Raw genomic sequence first — 16,561 nt, 5'->3', positions numbered from 1 at the left:
CGTACGCTCTGTAACGGACCGCGACTTTCTGCTGTTTTCGACGTCAAGGTGGAAACAGGAAGATGCATCCGGCTTCAAACGGAAGCGGAAAATAGGTCACTTATTAGTTTAGCGCTGAATAGACGTAAGAAAAGTCTGAAACATTCATTTATTCACGGTACATTAGAAGAACATATATAAGTCACATATTATATATTAATTTTTATCTTAGAGATTTCAGGTGGGAGCTTGGCACTATATCCCTCTCTAGGCTTGGTTAATTTCCGCGAAAATTGGTACTCATGCTGGGAACGTAAATTCTAAAAAATCAACATTGGTATAATTTTGGATATTAGCCAGGGAATGCAAGGATTTAGGGCGTCGACGGAAGTCTGTGCTCTCTGATTACGTAAACTGGACCTAACACCTAACCAACGGCGTCTAGCTGAAGGAACGGGAAGCTAAGGTCATCGCTCCACGTACCTTACCCGGCCTGCATCAGGATTGGAAGCCAGATCTCTTGATCAGAACACTGACGAAGTTGACCAGGTGAGGGATTTACCTAGTTGGGGTTGGCTACTGGCTTGTAACCAGGTTGCCCTCTAGCTGCACCCTAGCTTAGCTTGAAGAAGACTGATACTATTGGCATGCAACTGTGCGACGTATTCGATCACTCTCGTCCAAATTGCGGAGTATGCGCTAGGTTGTAATTTGAGCGTCTAGAGCAGCTAGTCGTTACAACATCTAGATGCCGGGTCATGACTCGATTGTACAAGGCAAGTTTAGACGCTAATCTGGCACAAATAGGCTTGTCACACATCGCTCGTCGTGATCATACAGTAGCTAGGCCAGAAGAGCAACATGCAGTAAGCGGTTGCTGAGATATAGCCTAGACACGATGCTAATTAATTAATTAAATAAGTTGTGAAGTAAATGCATTTCGTCTGTTCCTTTCTTTTTACATTTAGTTTCTCTCGTTGTTTCTGGCAACAATGTACGTGAGAGATTGTAACAATAGACAGTGTAATAGTGTCACTAAATCGGTACATATTACAGTGTCCTATAATCCCACCCACCTCAGAGCGTTCTCATCGTCTCAATGACAAGGCGGAGACAGACTGCATTGGTCCAGCCTACCATATGCATGAGCTCCGTGAATAGATGTACAGTAGTTATAACTTTCATTTGTTTGCAAGTCTACATAAACAATAGATGGCAACTAGGTGTCAACTTGCAAAGGTTAATTGCTGTGATGCGCTGTTTTGGAGATACATACGCTGGCACATAGACAGACAGACAGACAGACAGACAGACAGACAAGTTTTTGCAAAGCTTTCAAAACATTCATTGGACGAAATTGGAAGGCCAAATGCACCAGAGTTTATTGACTATTGGAGGAAGAGATTCTCAGTACAACTACAGAAGTGTAACGCCAAAGTCCTTCTGAAGAAGAGTTCTGCACTTTGCAGTGATGGTGTCAAGAAGTTCGTGTCCTACTGCACCCAATTTTTAGTCACTGATTGTCTCTGGGTTGCTGCATGCTTGTAGTTTATAGCTCATTCTTCTAGTGTATACATTATGGACAAGGTACATTTTAATTTAAGTACTTACTATTTTGCTGAAATGTAATATAGTCTTGTGTTCTAAAATATGTGATGACAGACATACATACATACATACAGACAGACCGACAGGCAGGCAGACAGACAGGATATTTTATTAGGATACAGCACCTCTACACACTAGAATACATGATTTTTCAATAATAAAACGAAAGTGCTTCATAAACAAGTTCAACTATTTCAATGTGTGAAGTACTGAATGTATCTATCTCTGCTAACTACGTTATCCTCCATTAGTCTGTTGGTTGACAACTTAGACACTTTTCTCAAGACAACTTTATATTGCATTTTTGGAGAGTCACAGAAAAACGTCGTCGCCAATATGACATAAACTCTGCATCTACTCGTCTTCCTTTAATGAGCCCTGCATGTTTTTCTTCAGGCAGGCAGGCACGCACGCACACACGCACACATGCACACACACCACACACGCACGCACGCACATGCAGACAGGTCTACTGGATAGATATTTAGATACGTTTACGCATTCCTAATACTTTCTAGTCAGCAGAGTATACAGTGTTGACAGTAGAATACAACCAAAGGGCACAGATTGGTCATTTTGAGGCCACAAATATTAATATTAATATTAGTTTTACATAATTGTGGTATTTTTAATTTACTGACAAATTGTAGAATGGAGAATACTTAGATACATTTATGCCATTTCTCTGAAACAAACTAGACAAATGATGTTAGTCAGCGTCTTAGCATGTTTCTGTTCCCATAGTGGCAATGCATGGATCTAAAGAGCATGAGCATTTTTGACTTGGTGCTGGCCTAGCTACTGCAATATTTAGAATTATTCTCAGAAGTGTAACATCTTCCATAATTAGATGAGGATTTTGTAAATTGCTTTGAACCAACTTTAATCAATTAGTTTGGTTGAAATATCTATTTGTCAAAATATTTCTTCTGCAAACAGGAATTGATTTATTATTGATATTTATCAACAAAATTCGAAGCTTTAAATATTTATTAGTGTTAACCTATCAGTTAATTACTATTCTTTTTGTCTGGATAACAGTATTGTAGCGTTGCATCACAATTTACCTTATCACTATAGAAACTGTAACCCCGAGTGGTTGGGCCTAATGCGCGCTAAAAATAGCTCACCTAAATGACAAAAGAAAAAATAACGACTACCGTTTGTTAACCAACATCTGTTTTGACCATTGAAGCGTTCTGTATTTGTGTAGACGCGTCGGTACGCTATCGCTAGCGCTGTGCGTGCGTTCATATCAATTAATTAACCAGAATTAATTACTTAACATGTTAGGAAATGTTGCATGGTGGTTGATTTTTGGCCAGACGACAACTCCTATTCTCTAGTGCTCCTGCACTCGAATGCACTTCGATAGAATTTTGTTGCACTTCAATTGACCATGAATTAATTAATTTAGCTGGCATGCATAGTAGCTACTTGGATATTTCTTTAGTACTGAGCTGGGTTTGAACGTGTTAAAATCGAACTGATCAAAACGACTGAACCTTCCCAGTTTACGCCAGTTTGTCAATTGAACTTCGTATAAATGGGAATATGCTGTAATAAATTGTTATCACGCTAATCCTAATAATTATAAGAGTACAAAACGTTGCACGTGCTTGTATGAGAGTAATAAATCGCAACTAAAGTCTTGGTGGGTTTGCACGTAGCTTTAGTGATATTCATAAAGTGAACACCAAATTTCGAATCCGTTAATTAATTACATATGTAATTTGTTTATTTTTAAAAAGTACTGCTGTAGACTGTCAGTGAGCATATACGTCTATCACAGCTGCAGCAGAATGGCCATTGAAATTGCACAGGATGCTAATTTTACGACTCTTGCCATTATTGTTTTTCGTAAGTATTTGATAATTCTCTTCTATTTGCGAAGTCTTTGAAATGTACATTCATATGTGCTAACTATTCCCATTTTGCAGTTATGCAAGCCGGGTTTGCATTCTTGGAAGCTGGCTCAGTGCGATCAAAAAACACAACCAACATTCTTTTCAAGAACTTTATGAGCAGTATTTGCGGTTGTGTTGCATATTGGGCTTGTGGACATGCGTTTGCTTTTGGAGGTGGCAATGCATTTATTGGAAATAAGCACTTCTTTCTTGTTGGAGTTGGACGTCATAGTGAAGAGTTAGTTGATTGGTTTATTTACTATGTTTATACTATCACGGCAGCCACAATTGTGAGCGGGGCTATGGCAGAGAGAACACAAATGAGGGGTTATTTTATATTTACACTTTTCTGCACAGGTAAATATGTCGACACCGTGTTTGCATGTGCATGTGTGTGTGTGTGTGTGTGTGTGTGTGTGTGTGTGTGTGTGTGTGTGTGTGTGTGTGTGTGTGTGTGTGTGTGTCTGTGTCTGTGTGTGTCTGTGTCTGTGTCTGTGTCTGTGTCTGTGTCTGTGTCTGTGTCTGTGTCTGTGTCTGTGTCTTTGTCTGTCTGTCTGTCTGTCTGTCTGTCTGTCTGTCTGTCTGTCTGAGAGGCTTTGATGGAAGAAGAATTGCGGTAGAGTTTAAAACCTTCTGGAGGAAAAGACTGTCTATTACTCTTCAAAAATGCAACAGCAGAGTGATTTTGCGGAAGCTGTCAAGGCTTTCTGTGCGCTCATTAGGAGATGACAGTGTTTTGGGAGTAGATAGAGACATTCAGTGTTTTACTCATTAGCAATAGTCTCGGACTACAAGTAGAACATTTCATTTTAACAATAACTGTTTGTAGTAGTGAAGATTGTTGACAATAAACTTGATTCTGTCTGTCTGTCTGTCTGTCTGTCACATATATTTTCAAACATTCATCTATCATACAAAGAGTGCTAGGCAATGACATAATGTTTTAGGTGCTACAGTACACAGGAAAAAGCACTAAAAACAGTAACAACTTAACTTAAAAGATAACCCAGGTCAGCCTAGTGGCTAAAGAACTGGGTTGAGTACTTAGCGCTACTTGTGTCACTTGACAAGCTTGCCATCTTCCTCAGTATGACTTTGGCATTGCATTTTTGCAGCTGAAGGGAGAATCTTTTTCGCCAAAAGTCAAGGAACTCTGCAGCGTTTGGTCTACCAATTTCGTCACATGATTTCTTTGCTAGTTTCTGCAGGAAGTTTCTTCCCATGACACCCCAGCGTCCAAAATGCTCCATAACCAGAGGAATGAGACTGACAGCAGTTCCACCTGGTAGACATTCCTTCTCGTATTTTGACTTTTTTCTCTCCTCTCTTCTCTCAGCAGCGGCGCCATCTGTTTCCGAAGATCTAGGGAAGATGTCCGAGCTCCATGGGTGTGCTAGAGCTATGTTCAGATCCACATTGCACCCAGAGTCTGAGTCGAAGGCTACAATGTCTGGCCGGTCATTGGAATTGGCATACCGATGCCTCGGTTCCCTTCGATGATGGATGTGCAGCTCCCGCAGGCAATCAGACCAGACTGATGCAAGCGATTCGTGCGACCAAACTGGCCCTCCACCGGTTTTGCATGTTAGCAGATGGTACCCACTGCTGTCCAGGGAGGCACCACAGTTGCATGTTGTCATCCAGTCAGAAAGTGGAATGGGCAAGCCCAACCTCAGCAAGGACGCTAAACGATACTCGTAAGAATTTAGTGCGAGCACTTCTGAAGTCGGGATTGCGTTCAGCCATGCACCAGCTCCTTTTCCTTTTGTAGATCGATGTCGTGCTGCATCTCGGGCTGTGGGTGCATCTGTGAACAAGATTTCTGTCTGTCTGTCTGTCTGTCTGTCTGTCTGTCTGTGGTGTGTGTGTGTGTGTGTGTGTGTGTGTGTGTGTGTGTGTGTGTGTGTGTGTGTGTGTGTGTGTGTGTGTGTGTCTTTTTAGGATATCTGTATATTTGGTAGGATGGGTGCAGCCAGTTGTCACTCACTGGGCTTGGGCAGAAGGAGGATGGTTACAATCTGGGCACTATAATGAACATCATAATGTGACTATTCGCTATGAGGTACAGTCGGTCGACTTTATTGTAATCTAGGTCATGTTAAATATTATTTATCTATTTATGTTGTAGGATTTTGCTGGAAGCAGTGTTGTACATGTTGTTGGAGGGGCATCTGCTCTCATAGGTGCTGCTTTAGTTGGTCCACGTAAGGGTCGCTTTGATGAGAGAGGAATGTCAATTAAGATAGCTTCAAGTGCAACAGCAGTGAGTGGTTGTGTCAGTGTGTGTGTGTGTGTGTGTGTGTGTGTGTGTGTGTGTGTGTGTGTGTGTGTGTGTGTATGTGTGTGTGTGTGTGTGTGTGTAGATGTGGTGCTGTAGCTCAATTGGTTAGAGAGTGCATTTGGAGAATGAAAACATCTGGGACATTGCAGGGTTTCAGATTCAATTCACATTGATGGCGAAATATGATATAATTTTCTTAAGCAAGAAATTTACACACAATAGCTTCTCTCGACTCAGGAGTATAAATGAATACCTGGTCATTGACTCGGGTGGACATGACCACTGCCTTTGCAGTAACATCATACAGCAGACGTGTACTTGTGGGCCTTGGTGTTCAGTTCCAGAGCTGCGCTATTGTCAGTGCCCCTGGATGACTCTGGCCAAGCTCCAGGTGGGTTGTAACGCTGGCCCTGTGCCTCCACGGAGCGCATGAAGGTCCTGTCTCTATCTATAGAGGTAGGGAGCTGTCTCCGTGACGTGGAGGGCCTAACATTTGTGTATTTGTCCAATTGTGTGTGTGTGTGTGTGTGCGTGCGTGCGTGCGCGCGCGCGCGCGTATGTGTGTGTGATTTGAGTGTTTCATTTGAAAAGAACAATAAATTTTGAAGACCTATGCAAAAAAATTCTTCAGGTTATAGATACCAACAAGCAGAAGGTACTTGAGAATGCCAGGTGTAACCTAACGGGCAGTTCACTTTTTGTTTCAAGCGTATAAAGCGTTTACTAGGAATTGACGTACTTGCTTAGCAAAAGAGGCATCTTACAGGAGAAGGAAACGGGTGAGCCTTAATTGGGATCATAAGTATAGGGTTAGAACTGCCCGTCATTGTGCAGTCATGCAGTGCTCATGAACGCATCTTCTCGACGTCTATAGTATACGTGGATCATCAGCATTGATTGATGGTGTATGCATAACTATATATACAGGCATAGAGCACAAGACGGTCTTGTTTACTAGGTATTATCTAGGCATGGCAACTAGACATGTAATTGAGAAAGATTCTGAAGTGCTTTGAATTAACCATTTTGTCCGTGTTTGCATGAGAGCGTTAGAAATTTACTATTAATTGTAGATGACAAATTTATAACTCTCGTCTGTGGGAGTATCTAATTATTATAAATTTGATATAGTATATAGTATTTCATTGCTGGCTATAGGCTTTACACTTTATAAATGCAATATTGTAAAAGTAGCAGATTTATGTAAAATGAAAACATTTAAATTTAAGAGTTTTTTTCGGTGTGTATCTAGATGTCTACACTTGGAGGGTTCATTATTGTATTTGGCTTTTTTGCATTTAACTTGCTGTCTCACGGTAGCCTTTCTGAAACGAATGATGGTAGTGTGCTTGGTCTTATTGCGGTCAACTGTATATTGGCCTCTTCCGGTGGTAGTCTTACTGCTCTCATCTATAACCGATACAGTGATAAGCACACACACAAGTGGAGTCTTTTGTCTGCAATCAATGGCTCATTAGTTGGAATGGTGAGTAGATCTAATGATTAGAGCAATTTTGCGTACGTTTACTCTAGTGGGTATTAATTGTTTAATAGATTGGTATTTTGTATTTTGACATAGGTTTCTATTAGTGCTGGTGCCAGCACCGTTTATCCATACGGTGCCTTTCTTGTTGGTTTAGTAGCAGGTGTGGTATACAGCTTGGCAGCAAAGTTGGTGGAACGTAACCGAGTGGATGATCCATTGGATGCCATTGCTGGTACTATATAGATACACAGTTTGCTAATAAGTAATACAGAATCAGTTTAGCAAACACATAGCATTGTTAACTGATATGGTGGAGACTGTGTGTATCTCTTGTCATTTTTGTTTATGCGTACGTAGTCTCATTGCTAATTTGCATAATATACATAGAGTATATGCTTGTTGTGTCTGTATATTTCTTTTATATTTTATACCTATTCGGTAATTTTTCAATTTTTAGGTAGACTTTATCATCTTAGCAATAACAGTAAAGAGGAAACTGCATACTCTTTGTCTAAAGTAAAAATAGGATTCTGGCACAGTCAAATCGACATCTTGTAACTAAACGAAAGTACTAATTGTCTATGTTATTTGGTCGCCATTTTTCGAATGATGGTGAAGGTCTTTTAATTATAATGTCTGCAGTCTACGTTTTGCAGGCCAGCAGTAAACTGAACTGCCCACTCATTTTTGAAGTAGCATTTAGAACCCAAGGTGCTGGAGTTGATGCTTCTATCAGTGTATAGACTGTATATGTCATTTACCGGCTTAGTGTGGTTCTCAAGTTTGGGGCTGATCAATCAGAATGAAAAGTCACGCCAATTTTTGCTTTTCTTTCTCGGTATGAACGCCTGCCTTCCCGAGACAGTGTGATAGAAAACATTTTTCTCACTGTTTGGCAACCTGAGCGAAACATGGCGCTATCGCTTCACACGCCTACAGAGATTGAGGAGGCTTTAGCCACCCCTACTCCCCCCCCGAAGCTACGCCATTGTGTCATCTTTCTTTGTCTTTCAGCTTTCTAGTAACGGTTAGTCAGGTCACTAACGAAGAGCATGTTTTCAATTTCTTCAGTGTCATTTGGCTTTGGCTACAGTTAGGCCCCTTGTTTTGCAGAATACGTATAGTTTTATTATTAATTTGTTCTTTAATCTTACCACGTTTGTGTCAAATAATGTGAGCCACGAAAATGGTACAGGTTTGTTTATAACAATAGTCTCCATGTAGCAAACCTTGGGCATTGTAGTCTATAAATCACAATATTGTTATGTGCATACTCTGGTCAAAGCTAGTGCATGCATTTAGTTGGAAACTGTTTTTTTTCTTTTCAAAATGAAAGCATTTCGAATTCGTTCTAATTACCTACATACCGTACTTATGTATGTGTGGTTTGTTAGTAGGGATATGTGTGCTGGTCACAGACTAATAAATATATTGACTTTGTATATATAGTGCATCTCGGTGGTGGTACGTGGGGAATTGTGAGCGTTCCGTTTCTGGATTCCGATTATGGGTTATTCTACAAAGGAAACATCTTATCCATGTGGCTTATTGGTTGGAATTTATGTGGTTTGCTGGTGATAATCATATGGACATTGATGTGGGCTGCTCTTATCTTTGGAATTATGTCGGCGCTAAATTTTCTTCGTGTTACATCAGCTGTGGAAAAACAAGGTATAAATGCTCGCTTCTATCTTGCACTGTGGTCTTGATACAATTATTTAATTTGTACTGTTTAGGTCTTGATGTGGTCCAGCACGGAGAAAAGGCATATCCTTACGAAATGACAAGAAGATCTCGGTCTGCATCTAGAGCAACTGTGGATGACAATTGTGGCCAAACCGAGGTTCAACGACTCACAGCTGGAAGCAACGACACTGCATATGCAACCGTTCAAGAAGAAGATGACACAAGTTTGAAAGAATCAGTCAGCATGAGCCAAATCTCAGAGGCAGACCCGGTGTCTGCCGTGTAGCCATAGATTTACAGTCTGATGTCATGTCAGTGAGCGGGTGCGTTCGCGGAAATTGTCTTCTGTTTGAACTAGTTGCATGATGTCAGTAGGGTATGTAATAGATATTAAAATCGTAACTGTAGGTAGGTTGGTTTTAAGACATTGTTCAACTGGTAAGATGAAGTCTTGTGTAGATTAGAATATGTGCGTCTATGACGGAAGATTAAATCAAGATTAAATCAAGATTACATTGCTATGTCTCTTTGTACTTGAATAAAATTTCGTTGTTAATTAATTAAGTAGTACTCATCGAAAACAGTTATTTAAAAAGATTGCATGAGCAGATGTCATAAACGCAAATTGTTTACTCCGTCATCTTCACTTGCGTTGCGTGGAGCGAACAATGTTGTTGTTGGCTGTACAGTAACGCCGTCTAATTTGGCTCCACCCACTGAGAATTGAGAATCATTGCGTTTTAAAAATACATGCAAATTTTACAAGTACAATAATAAAAAATGCCAAATTGGAATGCGAAGAAATTTATAATAAAGACCCGCCTTCTTACTGCCACACTACCCGGCCCCTGCCGCTCGTATGGTTCTTCTATTACCATATTGTCGCAAATATGATCGGACCTCAAATACAAGCCGATCTCGAATAAGAGCCGAAAATCGAAGACCTCGTGCTGCGTACAAGCCAGTTGCGTTTAGAAGTCAAGCTTTGGTCTAGGGCGCACAAAGCGATTACGCGCGCGATCAGTTGCACGTGCGCACATGTCGGCGTGTGCAAGCATGCAGCGTTGAGTGACACCGACATTGATGACGAAGAAGCTGACGCTCATACTAAAACTGGCATCTCATGGTAGTCATGTCTATATATCGTAAAGAATTTTGATTTTTCGACTGGTTTAGATATGGTTGTTGTGTTCATACGCGTAGAAAGCAAAGGGCCCATAGAAGCACGTTCTCCTCTATGCACTATTTTGGCTGTTTGATTTTGGCCAAGATGTATTCAACTCTACCTATTGAGTGACTTGACGTAGAAACTGCAGCTGATGGTATTGACATATGACATACTAAATTATAACATTATATAGATAGTGTTAGTGTTGGTTTACTGTCTTTGTGCTGTGTAGCATGCATCTATGAATAATTAATAACACATCTAACCTTAAGGAAATGTGTGCCCCCTCAACCAAATCTACTGTCTGTTCCCCGTAAGTGTGAACTTTGAAAATCATCAATATCTCAACTGTTTTTGGGACTTTCGCGATTATCTCGGTATCGTTAGAAACCGCTAGGTCTGGCATTTCTGTTTATCAAACTATCTAACCCGTTCCTACAAACGATATGGAAGGATGATACTTTTCCATATCAAAGACAAACGGGTGGAGCGATGGTTATTATCCAATTATCTTGTAAGACCAACGGATAAGCAACTGGAACCATTTAAGATAATTGGTGTAACATGGTCCAACTGGAACAGCTCTTAGTGCTCTAATGAGCACACCTGGTGTGACCTCTATTTCATTACTCACTTCCGAGTTCACACTTACGGGGAATAGACAGTAGGTTCCTAAGCTTCCGCCTTAGCGTGTTAGATCGACATTATACACCGGCGTAGAAAGCGCGGGAACCTAAAGCCCCTCGCTCAGTTGAGCAAAAGAAATTTTTGTGCCCGTGACTTTTGCAAATCTTTATATGGTCCACCAAGCGAGATAGTCTTTTTGTTTACTCATGATGACATGCATTACACTCCACATACCCACACACATCTTCCTACGTCGGCCACTGGGAAATAGCTAAGCCTGTTTTGTATTTTGTCTTTAAATAATAGCCTTAACTTCAACTCGGCTTATACAGAAATAAGCACAGCTTTTCTTTGCGACAATACGGCAAGTAAAACTGTAAACGTTCTCTCTTCGCACGCCTATATATTTCAGTGATTTTAGGGTATCATGTGGAACCTGTATCATGTCAAAACCAAGAAGTTTTAGGACTGATTTTTATTCTCATAACAACCCGAAATTAACTACAATAATAAACTACGCCCTCAAACAGTAGGGCATGCGCCTATCCTAATCAATAGTACGTGATGCCAATGAGTAATTCAAGTACTCAACTGTGAGTGCTTGTGTAATATACATTCTTCCATCGACGAGAGTTTATAGATCCTAATCTTATAATCAGTAAGGAAATTAGCTATTATTGTTGAATTGTAATCGACAAAAAAATTGAGGAATTGTAAATATGTCCTCTCTTGTGTGGTTGCCATGATCACTAGCTTGTATCCACGCAATCAAATATGAATTTATAACATCACCAAATGCTTTAGTTATTATTGCTACGTCATACCTCTACAGATAATCAAGACCACGAGTGTTTATATAGTCAAACTCTATAGAAACTCTGCTAGGTACTCCACTATCATAATCATATCAGGGACGGAAAAACCGGGGCAGAAAGGGTGCCCTTATGCCCTTCAATTTCACGACCAGGGGCATCGCTCCAGCAATACAGGACATTATGTAATTGGACTTCGTTTCAGCGAACAATGATCGAAGAAATTGCTTTGAAAGATAAGTTGCTTGCAAGTGGAAATAATATAGAAATACTTAGATGGTGTTGCAGTTGAACCACTAGGTACCCATCTTCGAAATCATTTGTATGCATTCTGCTCTGGCTAATTCTGTCACAAATTATATAATCAATAACAAGCCAACCATATGTAAGCCCCTCTGTGAGGTGTACTTCTGGAGCCATAAATATTTTACTCTTTAATTAGAAAACCACTTAGATTGATAAATATTGGTTGTAGGAGCTTAATGTAAGTAGAATGTTATTTCGATGTCGTTCAAAGTGAGTAATACAGTGGCGGCGGATAGTGGTAACTAAATCAAAGTTCTTGACAGAGAACGTGAGTGATTATTCAATTCTGTTAATTCAATATCTTGATCTAGACAGTTAGGAAGAAAGTCTCTCTATATAGAATGATCCAAACTGACTACCTCGGTCAGTTCCTGTTTCTTTCAGTACAGTTGTAGTCCCTAGCTGGCAAAATTTCAGATACTACTTGAACTTTCAAATGGCATAGAAAGATCATCTGTTTATGGTGCTTTGTCTTTAGCTCCAGTACATGTCAATCAAGTTAAATTTCATGTCTTAATTGCTAGATTGAAAACATGCTAGGAGCTTTTATCTTGTCTGTTGTTTAGCTAGCAGCTGCTACCGCTGGTCAAGACATAGGAAATGTCACCAAACATTGTCTTTCATGTGGATTTTACGATTGCTAGGAGGAATTAAATGTTGTGAACCGTTCTGTTGCTGGCAACCTATACCACATTTGGGTGCCTGCGTTTATCCTGTTCCTTCTATGATCAGCAATCCATGACTGTCAAAGCCCAGCGCTGTGCCAACAAGTGAAGAGAACTCGAAACTTCCGTTATGACCTAATTGTCGCATCTGTTGCAGTTTTGATCTGGATAGATTTGATCAGTTTGTTTGTTCTGCTCTGTCTAGCTGCTGATTGCGCATAGAAAATGTCGTTATTCGTCGGCAAGAACATCCCCTTTCAAACTTAAGGGAGAGAGGCTTGCTTGCCGACACAAACCGCTCTCACCTTACCCCTGACTGCCCAAGCTCTGTAGTATAAAGCTAGACGACTATATCGCGAAACAAAAGTAGCGCTGATATCGGCAAAGGACACAGCAAGAACAAACATCAAACAAGCGAAGGAACGCTATAATTAAACATGATCAGAGATGTAAGGCGATACAAATTTGGAGACAATTTAGGTCTTGATATTAATGCCTCAAGCCAAGCAGCAACGCACATATCATAAACTAGCGACACCTTTCCGGGGACCGTTCGATGTTTTGGAAATTCGCGAAAATACCCTGCTGAGGCGATTGTTGACCGAATAACAGAACCAGTCTTGTCAATCTTGACAGAATCAGTCCTTGTCGAAGTGAATTAATTAAGTAAGGACCGGTATTGTCACAAAGAAAAGGGAATCAAATAATTATTTAATTATTAATTAATAAATGGCCTGCATCCTACTGACAAAATGAAATCATTATAATTCATGACATAACTATTTCATCTAAACTATCAGTTCAAACGTTCCACAATTTATCACTTGTTAATGCTAGTAAAGTTTTTAACGGTCCAGCGGTAAAGTTGTTTTCATAGCAACAAGACAGAACTTCTCTGTTTTGAAATGATTATTGCCAGCTAGCTTAGCTCGAACGTGCGAGGAACGCAAGGCTACATAGATCACCAGAGCCGTATACGGCTCTACGGCTTTGTAGATCACGAACAGTCTGATGTAATTACAATCTTTTTGAGCGTTCAAGTTCATTTTGACGAGTTTCGCTACCTTGGAGTATTCAAATTTTGTTTGGAAAAAACGTCAAATACGCTCGTCAGCGTAACGGAAGTAAAGATCGATCCATCAGATTGTTGTACCTCGTGTAACAAATCGTCGTGCCTAGGTTTTTGGTTCTACGCTTTGTTTTTGCCAACTTATTAAAGGAAGAAAGAAGAAGGCTCGTAATGGCGTCCATTCTGTCTGTCTTCGCGCAACTGTCGAGTGCGCCGGAAGTTCCCGGCAATTTACAAGGTTGCATTGGTTGGAAACATTCAAGTGAGCTAGACGTAAGCTACAGACACTGTTTCTACACTTTAAGAAACGAATGGAGCTAGACATGTTGTACTGTCTCTTCTGACTAGGAGGAAACAAATACCGGAAGTGATGGTTACTCAAGAATGCACGTCAATTTGAAGGTGAAGCCAGGAGTTTTGAATGTTGTCACTTTGCAGACGTAGCAATTGATGATGAAATGAATTTATAAAGAAAGAGTTATTAGAAATAATTTTTTCATAAAATAGGTCTGGGTAGGGAGTCAAGCCCTTTATATTATTAATATAAATTATATAATTATTACGGTATAGCTATACTCTATACTGACATTAATTAGAAATAAACTTCACACTAGTTTTTGACATGTAGTCACGTAAACGAAAATTGAAATTCGCTTATATATATCTAGCTAGAGGTTACAATAAAGAACGTGTATGACACACTTACTGGGAACGGTCATAGTTGTAGCAAGCGGTTCCTAAAATAAACGTCTAAGCAGAGTGTGACAACGATATTCTAGAATCGAAACAGTTTCTCCCCGACCTTGCCGTTTCTCGTATGTCACTCTGGAGAGAAAACGACTGTTAGCAGACAGCGTTCTTCCGGTGCAATTTCCTCTGACCATGTGCCTAATGTGTGTGTGTGTGTGTGTGTGTGTGTGTGTGTGTGTGTGTGTGTGTGTGTGTGTGTGTGTGTATGTGTGTGTGTGTGTGTGTGTGTGTGTGTGTGTGTGAGTGTGTGTGTGTGTGTGTGTGTGTGTGTGTGTGTGTGTGTGTGTGTGTGTGTGTATGTATGAATGTATGTATGTATATACAATCTTCTAAACTGCTCTCTAGCAGATAGGGTTACCTATTCGGCTCAATCACGAAAGACGTTGGTCGATCGCCGCTTGTCTGGCGTATTATATCATGCATTTGTTAGTAAGTGATATCTTACCATCACCTCCAACTCCTATCGATGGCACCTGTAAGCCACCTGCTGATATGACGTATATACTTGTCCGGAAAGACGCCATCCGGTACTATACTTTCTCCGCTCATACGGGTAACCGCAGAGGCGCAAAGAGTTCCTCAAGTCTAACAATATGCACCTATACGCGACGAAGCCCGTCTCTTTCCTTGTTATTTCAATGTCAGCTGCATGTGATAATTTGATACTTTACGTTACGTGCTTCTGCTCTTTGTGCAGATGAAATATTGTCTATGAAAATCAACGTTTTTGTGTGTAAAACTAACACAGAGGCAATTTCGAGTACATATGGTGTTAGTAGAGGGTACAGTCAGTTTGGGTGTGTTTGCTGCCAGCTGCTAAATGTCATTTACAATTACAGTGCACATCTTTTGCCCATATGCAGTCAGCATTATCGAACTTTGCCATTTGGTTAACAATTGTTTAGGACCCTCCCACTTGAGTGGCAGACCACGAGAACCACAATTTGGCAACGATGTATATCATATCACATTTGATTGAACAATAGAACATGCCTTGCGGTTGACTGCAGCAATATTGACATATTTACACGCCATCTGCTACAATGTTCTGTCCAAAACTTATCTGCTGTGATTGGATGATGCAGCTTTCTCCCCGCCTTCCAATCAGTTCACTTCAATACGTAGCAAACCGGAACTATTTGTTCATTGTTCTTCTTTGTTCGCAAAGGACAGCATGCTCAAGTTCTTGCTTGTAGTTTGTGCTCTATTTCAGCAAGCTGTTAGCAACAGCGGACAGACAGAAGATGCATCAATGCAAAGTTGCATTGGAGAGAAAGGTGAAAAGGTAATTAATTACACGTTCAAAAAGTACAACAGATAACTTTAGCGAATATCATGAAGTACTGATTACGTGTTTTCTAATGTTTAGGGCGACTACGGCCTTCCTGGAATACGTGGATTAAGAGTGAGTTTAACGTTTCATTGTGAAAAATCATTCAAATGAGTAAAGTTTGTGTGTTTTGTATGTATCGCTAGGGTTACAAAGGCGGATTGGGAGCATCCGGTCCCAAAGTAATTTCAGTTTCTAAACAACTATTGATGCTATTGCATTAGAACTCGTATTGCAGGGAGACCGTGGAGCATCCGGTCCTGCTGGACCTCCTGGTGCTCAGGTGAGTTTGAACAGTAGTTTTGTTGCACTAATATTTGCACAGCTGAGTTAATTAACCAAAGAAGGATTGCAGTAGTGTGGACGGGCGGAAAAATTGAAATTCATCACATGCGCTCATGGTTGTCGTTAGTGTTAGGTACGGTGTTGCAGTCAATGTGATGATGTCTGTGGATGCTTTCAAAAAGTAGCTATTGAAAGTCGACACTCCCACGTGCTGGTCACTGTTTAGCGATTTTTTCACCCTCTTCAATTGCTCTGACTAATTAGATTTAAGATGGATGAACGTGCTTGTAGTGCCTTCATTAATTAATTAAAAGGATTGTGGCATTCAAAAATATAGCTACCCACTTTGGGTTAGAAAATTTTATTGCTTTGGCAGTTAAATGAGTGTGTGCATGAAATATTTGTATTTTTAATCCATGTTGTAATGGGTAAAACAAGTCATCTTTCGGTAATTATGTGGCTCCGTCTTACGTCTTACGGTCGCTTGAGGCGTGTCTGCCGTGACGTTACAAGGGAAACGGTGCTTGCGCCAAAATATCATTTCCTGTTCACAAGACCCAGCTCTACAAAAGGGATTTATAGTGCAATAGAATTACCTATAG

At 40.4% G+C, this 16,561-nt stretch overlaps 1 protein-coding gene and 1 long non-coding RNA gene across 3 annotated transcripts; both read left to right on the top strand.

Annotated features, from left to right (window-relative positions):
- Positions 1–400: 400 nt before the first annotated feature.
- Positions 401–9,463, top strand: LOC134192777 (putative ammonium transporter 1). Of its 2 annotated transcripts, none has more exons than XM_062661530.1 (9): positions 401–528; positions 3,358–3,447; positions 3,528–3,851; positions 5,456–5,556; positions 5,623–5,757; positions 7,028–7,261; positions 7,355–7,493; positions 8,711–8,932; positions 8,998–9,463. In XM_062661530.1, the coding sequence occupies exons 2-9, from the start codon at positions 3,390–3,392 to the stop codon at positions 9,231–9,233; spliced, it is 1,449 nt and encodes a 482-aa protein (XP_062517514.1). In that variant the 5' UTR covers positions 401–528; positions 3,358–3,389; the 3' UTR covers positions 9,234–9,463. The 2 variants fall into 2 exon arrangements, with proteins under 2 accessions (XP_062517514.1, XP_062517513.1); XM_062661529.1 differs by having other exon boundaries at positions 3,350–3,447.
- Positions 9,464–15,517: 6,054 nt separating this feature from the next.
- Positions 15,518–15,958, top strand: LOC134192721 (uncharacterized). Its single transcript, XR_009971970.1, has 4 exons — positions 15,518–15,629; positions 15,714–15,749; positions 15,821–15,856; positions 15,913–15,958. It is a non-coding gene; the product is annotated as an uncharacterized LOC134192721 (long non-coding RNA).
- The last annotated feature ends 603 nt before the right edge of the window (positions 15,959–16,561 follow it).

This window comes from Corticium candelabrum, chromosome 17, assembly GCF_963422355.1.
Source record: "Corticium candelabrum chromosome 17, ooCorCand1.1, whole genome shotgun sequence".
Lineage (NCBI taxonomy): Eukaryota > Metazoa > Porifera > Homoscleromorpha > Homosclerophorida > Plakinidae > Corticium > Corticium candelabrum.
The sequence above is the reverse complement of the archived record's forward strand: the minus strand, read 5'-3'. Positions and strand labels throughout refer to the sequence as shown.